General features: G+C 33.8%; 1 protein-coding gene across 1 annotated transcript; it reads right to left on the bottom strand.

The window, feature by feature from the left end:
- Positions 1-3,533: 3,533 nt before the first annotated feature.
- On the bottom strand, positions 3,534-8,033 carry LOC117323480. Its single transcript, XM_033878728.1, has 4 exons — positions 7,937-8,033; positions 5,316-5,560; positions 4,693-4,842; positions 3,534-3,955 (listed from the first exon to the last, which is right to left on the bottom strand). Exons 2-4 carry the CDS (start codon positions 5,518-5,520, stop codon positions 3,804-3,806), a joined length of 507 nt encoding a protein of 168 aa, XP_033734619.1. The 5' UTR covers positions 5,521-5,560; positions 7,937-8,033; the 3' UTR covers positions 3,534-3,803.
- Between the last annotated feature and the right edge of the window lie 297 nt (positions 8,034-8,330).

The raw sequence follows: 8,330 nt of genomic DNA, 5'->3' as shown, positions 1-8,330 counted from the left end.
CTAATATAACTGTAGAATATCTCTTAAGAACAAATCATTAACTAAATTTTAAAATTAAAGCAACAGACCCTTAAGGGTAACCCGAGTTAAAAAGATGATTCAAAGTTCAGCTTGAGTGTGTAACTGATTTCTATCCACACATCAAAGGCAAATACAATAGTTACCAAGCCAGCATATGCAGCACCCAGAGAATATAAGTACAGCCACATTTAAAATCTGATTAACCTGCAAAAGTAACAATTCTGTGTGAAGAAGTTGTACTTAAGCTTTTTTTTAAGCAAACCAATACATGTTAATTATAAATGAGCACTCGAAATACTGTATTATACCAAATTAGTGCACTTATAACTACATTACCACCTTTTTTCAGTAAAAGAGGATGGGTGTGCATATTAAAACATATAACAAGGGCCTTACCTCACTGATCTGTCAACATAGTCTCCAGTCTTTACCAAGGACACTGGATTGTTTTCACTACATAAAGGTGTACATATATTTTCTACATATATTTAAATGAAAAAATGTTATTTTTTCCACTTGGATTTCAATGGAAACTTTTCCCTGAACATGGCTTTACTAAGCTCACCCCTTTTGTATTTTTGTAAGCATGCAGTGTACTTATTAGGTTAAATACGGTATGCAAATTTTCATTATTGATTAAAATACAATCATTGCTAATACTCTGGATGAAATGGAGTGTGGTATTGAGTGGGTCATTCACATACATTTGATACAAAGTTATATCCATACAAGAAACAAGTGAGGTGAATCCAATTTCTAATTTCTTTCAATTTCTGATCAATAATAGTTTGTAAATTACAGGGATTGACACAAATTGCTAACTGACAGTACAAATATGTGATGTATGGACTGTGGGCCGAGAATCTGTGCCATACCCATGTGTTATACATATTTAAAACTTATATATACCGGTAATTAACTGGTTAATGTTTCATCTTTAAAAAAATTGCAATATATACATGTATATATTTATATATACAAATTATGCTCAATGCTTGAATAAAGGTGATCTTTTAAGGATAAATAACACTTGAATACAAAATGTAAATTTGTTGTAAAATGGTCAAACTATCATAAAACATAGCTAGGGACTCCGCTTTTGTAACGTTTGTTCTTTATGTACCCTCTAAAATATCTGAAGATTGCTAGTTACTGTGGCATTGATAGGACTGAAGGATACCCACAATATATGCTGTTATCACAAATTGTGTAGCAACATATACACGACATGTATATTTGGATAACATTTATTTTAAAGAGGCATTCTGTCATTGAAATGAGTTTTTTGGGAACACATATCTTGCAGATCAACCCCGGGCGATAAGGGCCTGTTTACAAAAGACTTTGAATTCTCATCTCACAATGAACATTCTAGGAAATTCTTTGTTAAAATTCACTGGTTATTATGAAGAACATGTAGTTGAAAACATGAAAAGTTAATGAACAGCAGACAGTCCATGACAGTCCAAACATAATAGGGTCTTAGTCACCCTGATCCAATGATGTAAAACTTTGTTTTCAATTAAAATATTACATCTTTGACTTGACTAGTCGCAATTATTTTAAGACCCTGTTAAGAGGTCTAACACAAGCCGCCCCCAGTATTGGAAGTCTCACCTGTGCTTACAAGTACACTGGTTTTCAAACAATTACAAATACACAAGACCTCAGCAATGAATCACAATTACATGTTGAAGACCTCATGGCCAATAACAAATATTTCAGACCTCACAGCTACTTACAAAACAACTGTTTCAGACCTCATAGCTATTAAATCATCTACATGATAATTAAACAAACTTGTATAAACTAAAATGAACAAAACTAAAAAGAGTAAAAATAATGTATAAAAGTTCTCAAGTCAAGACTTTGGAATACAGCTCGATTGAAATTAGAGCTTTCAAAAACTCTTCTTCAGTTCCATTGAAACATTTCCAATTACTTCCACATCTTGGTGTAATGTTAAAATAACATTTCTTTCTATACAATTACTTACATATATGACAAAACTATCTATACAACTACTTACATATATGACAAAACTATCATTTTTCCATATATAACTCCTTTTGTGAAATCATGAAAAAAAAACTTGTGATTTTTTTTTAATATTGAATTAATCATACATGTACATAAAAATCAGACCCACACAAAATCTGGTAAAACCTACCAGCTAATTTGTACATACACAAATGAACGCCATCTACTGGCATGTCATACAATGGAATAATATATCATTATTTTTGTTAATAATCGTAACTATACCTAACATTGTAAATACTCTAATCTTTAAAATGTGTGATTACAGTAGAATCTGATTGAGACCACACTCACCATCTTACACAACTTGACTGGTATCCAAATAAACAAAAATATCAGACCTACATGAGAATTATAAAGCAGTATACATTTTGTGATATGTTGTTTTAATTCTCTTTATTAGCATTATTTTTAAACTCTATGTCGTTATATTATTCAATGTAGCCTGTATATTTTTTAGTGAAGATTTGGATCATATCCACTATCTAGGGTATTATTATAATTATATAAGGTACTGTATAATAGGTGGATTATCTCCCCTTGTATTCTACATGTCTCACTAGGGTAGATCATTACATACCGGCGCGGATCCAGGATTTTTAAAAGGGGGGGGGGGGGGGGGGTTCAAGTAATTTAGTGATAATGCGAACGCCATAGACGCAAGCCAAATTTTTTTTGGGGTGAGGGGTCTGGGGCTATAAAAAAAATTTCCTCCTCCAAAAAAGGGGAGGGTCCTAACCCCCTGGATCCGCTAGTGACACATACACGGTGTATATAGGAAAACATGTCATTCTTATTCATTATCACAGATTTTAATGCATGTGATAGTTTTTTTGCATTGTACACTTACAAGGCAATTATTCCAATGTACTTTTTAATTGTATGACCGACATTTTAATTGTACCTTTCAGGGTCATCTCTTAACATTTCATCTATCAAACAACCATCATTTTATCTACTGATCATTCTAATTGTACAAATCTATGAAGTAAATACATCAACCCCGACCAGGTTGCCTTCTGGTTTTGACTCTAAATAACCCCATCTTGACCAGTTACACATGATTAAACAAATCTATTATGCAGGCAGTAAGGAAGGACGGACAGTGACTAACTAACCCCCCCCCCCCCGCCGAATGGTTTAGACTATTCTAAATGGCGAGATATCGAGGAAGTCCACCCTCTCCAGCGCATAATTCACTGACTACCACAACATCCCTCACACTAGTGCTGCAACAGTAATCCGTGGGATGATATATCGCAGTATACATGGCATGGTTCAGTTCACAGTATTTTTTTCTCACACCACAGTACACCCACAGTTTTCTGGATTAGGTCATTTTGGGGTTTTGTATGGTAATTAGTATTGCCCCAAACCAGCATGGCGGCAAAATCAATTTTATATGGAAACATTTTGGGTTCTGTGTAACTGAAATAGACAGTGTTAGATCAGCAATGAAAGAAGTCTCTATGTGTCAGTCATTATTTGCGAAATAAATGTATTGTGATATGCATTGTATAGTGAGACAAGTATCACAATATGTATCATATTATGAGGAAAATGCTTCATTGCAGTACTACCTCACACACAACCAAAGATGACTGTTCCTATATGTAGAACTTTTTTTAAAGTTTTCTTCTCCAGGCGATACCATTAAGAGCAAAACTCTCTCTTTTTTTTCTGTACAAAGTCTTAAACAGAATGGAAGATTAGAGTCATTTCAGCAAAATATTCAGATCTGTTTATGTCTGCAGTAACAGTAGTGCTGCTCCAAACTCCAAGAGGCAAGCTGTTCCGGCCATGACAGCTGACCAGCGGATCTGGGGACTGGCACGTGGACTTGACTCGTCCAGTTTCCCATAGAACATCATCAGAGCCAGGGATATGGCAAACACTGAAATATCAAGCATCCGATATATAGTACTAGTAAAGTCTTCAAAGATGGTGATTCTGAGAGCACATGATGACCTTTTTAAGTTTAACATGGTATTGTTTATTGATAAGGTGGATGCTACAGGAACTTACAAGAGTGGCTTTGTCCTTTTACAGGCTCATGGCGTATAAAAATTATTGAACTTGTTCAATAAATTCAATATGACATTGCCACAAGTGTAAGATTCTTTTTCTCACATAACTGATATTGATGAGAATATAAATGATAACTCTCAAAGAAATTTCTGTATAAGACCGACGAATTTTGACCCAGGGTACTGTTCATAATAAAGTGGATATGTGGGAGGGTCATCAAATTTTAAATCGCTTCTAATCTAAAAGTGCCTTCCCCCCACTCCCCAATCCATATATGTTTTCCTGAAACAGACCTTACTAGTGTTTTTGCACATACATGACTGTCTTACAATGTTTATTACCCAGCCATACCATATTTCATGATAGAACAGACTAGTTACATAATCAATCATGTTACAAACTTACAATGTACAATGTACAATAAGTACTGACAGACAATTTTCTAAATTTAATTATATCAGATTCTCAATTGTCCTTTCCTTAATATACAAAATGTACTTCAAACTCTCTGACAAGAAAAACAAAATACACATGTATTATATTAAAAATAAATTGATGACGCTACATCGATTTGACAAGGAAATAAGATAAATAGTGACAAACCAGATGACAATCCGATAGCTGATGCTGTTTGTTGCCGCCTCATTTTTTCAGGGATGAAGAAATCACATCTTTTGGAGACTAACAGTGCCAAAGACACGGTCATAGCAACCATTCCAAATAAGCTCACTAACTGTAGAATGTGGTACCATACTGAAAAAAAATAACAAAGGTCAAAATGGAGGACACTCAAATGCTTAGTCTATAAATAGATATGTAAATAAAGATGATTGAAATGTACACAGTAGTAATTTTTGTTTTGCATTTTACCTTGTAATTATTTGTTTTCACATTTTTTCATGAGTAAGACTTGGATTTTTTTTTTTTATTTTATTATTCAGTTATATTTTAAAAGGAATGTTTTACCAGAGTTGCAGCATGATAGAATATTTTCAGTTCAATAAAACCTTCCTGTCTAACACTGAACACAGGCAAAGGCATTCATATTTAACTTCTCACTTTAAAAAGATATACAAAAAATAAGTTGGTTACATCATATACATCTGTACTTTAAATTGTTAAATCTTTAAAGTTTGTTGAACTAATTAATTGTATCAACAAATGTGAGCTATATTGCAATGTGTACATTTCTAGCAATGTGTATTTTTATCTAATTATATATGTACCTGGTTCTTCAGTGAAAAATGCTGGTATTATTTGACAAGAAAGGTAGTCACAGAATTCAGCCCACCACAGACCATAGAAAACACCTGGCAACTCGAACCAGGCATGAGACACAAAGGCTAGGCTATAGAGAATACAGGCAGGCACTAGAAGCCACACGGAAAGGCGCTCATAACTCAACATCACAGACTCCGGATTCTTGACCATCTCACAGCCCCGACATGTATATTCAGCATCAGATTCTCATCTGAAAAGAAATACAGGAGAAACTTAAGGATTTCCAATAAAAGCAAACAATAAATTCAATACATTATTAAACATGAAAGAGCTTGTTACAAACAAGATAGAGAAAAGTTCTAAAAGAGAAATATAATCCAACTATTTTCATTAGACTGTTACATGTGACAATAACCTCCTCTCTCCTTCAAGGAGGTTCTGTCATCTTAATTGCATTACCATCCGATTTTCAAAAGGTGCTGTGATCTGTAGCATACTCTTATCTCTGGATATCCGTATTTTGAGCCCTTGGACACTTTGATGTCAAGTCTGCAAGTCAGGAACGTACACATGGAAACTTGTACAGTTCTAAAGTAAGTTATCTCCCTTGATTCATAAAAAGGGCGTGACAACTTCCATAACATGAAAATTGGCATATATACCTATTGATTTTTATACTGCTGCCAAAGGGCATCTAAATTATTTAGATTAATATATGAACATAAGATTTGTTGAGTCATTATTGACTTGAGTGCATAAACACCAAAGGAAACCTTGATCTAGCTCGATCGTTTCAACTCAAGGCTAGCTGTTATATTATATAGCCTTGTCAGAATGGTCTCTTGGAATGAAGAAAATATAATTTGATACTTAACTACTTGTTTTAATACTTCATTTCAAATGTTTATTTAAACCACTTTTTTCAATAAAACAAATCTTTTCATTGCAGTTTTCATTCAAAACAAATAACTACATGTAAATGTTTATATGTAATTTGGAGTAATGGAAGTTCCATGACAGGGCTCAAACTTGTGTCACAAGTTTCATGTGACCTCTTGCTCTATAAAAGTTTCATTTGTATTGCGTAAAGAAATTTGCATCTGCAGTCTTTAGCTGATAATTCGAATATAAACGCTCCAATTTTACATATGCATGCACAGTCAATAAAATTAATGATATTTAATTAGTTACTGCAGAGATGTGATATATAAATATATCTAAATCTCTGGTTGCTTTGTGTTTTTATCATTTTTGTCAATCATTTGTTGCATGAATGACTTATTTTTTGGCATGCATGTCAAGATATTAAAATGGAGACATCAAATACAACGTTCCAAGGGTAAAATAGCTGATTAGGGACTCATTTTAGCTAAAGTCCTCTAAAATAATAAAACATAATTGCAGGCTCCAGAATTCTGACAGGTCTTATTAAAAAAAATTATGTTTTTAATATATTCCATCTCCCAGCTGGGCCATTTGCTCTCAAACAACTGAGTCTGCATCCCTTGTACACTGATAAAAGATGAAGAGGGGTTGTGATCCCCCTGTATATCATTAGGTCAGCAGTGTTTTTAGAGTAGCAGATCATGCAATACTGGAACTGGTTTAAACACAGGGATATGTCTTGTCTCATATGATCAAAATTAATTAGAAATACCCATACACATAAAGACTACATTATATATAGGTATTTCTGGCTAATTTGATCTTTATATATATAACACTATGTCTAACTATAGGTCATATGCATGGACTATAGGCTAATACAATGCACAATGTTAAAACTAGGACTTCAATGCATACAGTCTATACAGCCCTTTATTTCGATATGGGCTGTATCACAGGTATTTGTGGACATGATTATGATGTTTTTAATTAAAATGTTATGTAATAGACGAGTAAATTATTGTATTACGATTGCATGCTTATTTTTTTTTACATATACCTTGGCCTTATAAATACCAGGGACGTATAATAATATATGTCCCTGTAAATACTAATTATTTATAAGGCCAAGGTATGATATTTTTTTTATGTAAAACATGCGATCGAAATATAATGATTTATATAATTATTCGTCTATATAGCGTGTAATGCATTTTAATTAAAAACATCATAATATATATAATCATGTCCATAAATACCTCTGGGCTGTATATAGGGTACCTGTGCCTTGAAGTCCTCTAGTCATATAGGTTCCGGACGCATAAGATAGGAAAAATACTATGTAATGAATGCATGCATTACATAGTATTTTTCCTATCTTATGCGTCAGGAGCCTTCTAAGTTCTAAGTAAGTGTTGTGCATTGTATTCAAAAGAACTCGAACTGTAGTACCACAAGCCCCCTCCCCCAGAAATGTTACATGCCCATCACTGTGGCCTCGTCAATGAACCGAACCGTTTGAACGTCCGGTAGCTACTGTTTTAGCGGAAAAGCATTTGACAATAGGTCCCAAGACAAAAGTGCCAAATTGCTTTTCCGCAACATTTCCGCAGGCAGTGGCTAAACGTCCGGGTACCCACTCAGTATACAATTCATATGCACACGTACATCTTAAATTACGACATTTTCATAAACCATGCATAGTTTTAGGATATTGTTTATGATGACAAGTGACTCATACTTGTATGTCACGCATCGTTGTCAAAAATCAGTTCTGTACGTTTGTCTTCTGTCACGACTGCATCCTCAGAAAGATTCTGATGTTATTGCGGGAGAGCTATCCAAGGGGCGTAACCAATTCATTGTTTGGCGGGAAATTTAAATAATAAAATAAACCTGACTCGCATGGCTCTACCACGGAGCCAAAGAAGCTGAGTGACATTTTTGGCATATCTATATAATTGATTGATATAAAATCCAAATCATTCACTACTTTTACTAATCCAACGGTTTCTGATGTTATGGGTCTTTTAAAAATATGGGCAGGCATATTTTTTTTTTATTCTAAAAGATTATCCTTTTACAAGAACCCCTGTATTACTCACCTATGGCTATTGAGAGGATTTAACAAAAAA

This window comes from Pecten maximus, chromosome 3 (genome assembly GCF_902652985.1).
Source record: "Pecten maximus chromosome 3, xPecMax1.1, whole genome shotgun sequence".
NCBI lineage: Eukaryota > Metazoa > Mollusca > Bivalvia > Pectinida > Pectinidae > Pecten > Pecten maximus.
This window is presented reverse-complemented; position numbering and strand designations above follow the sequence as displayed.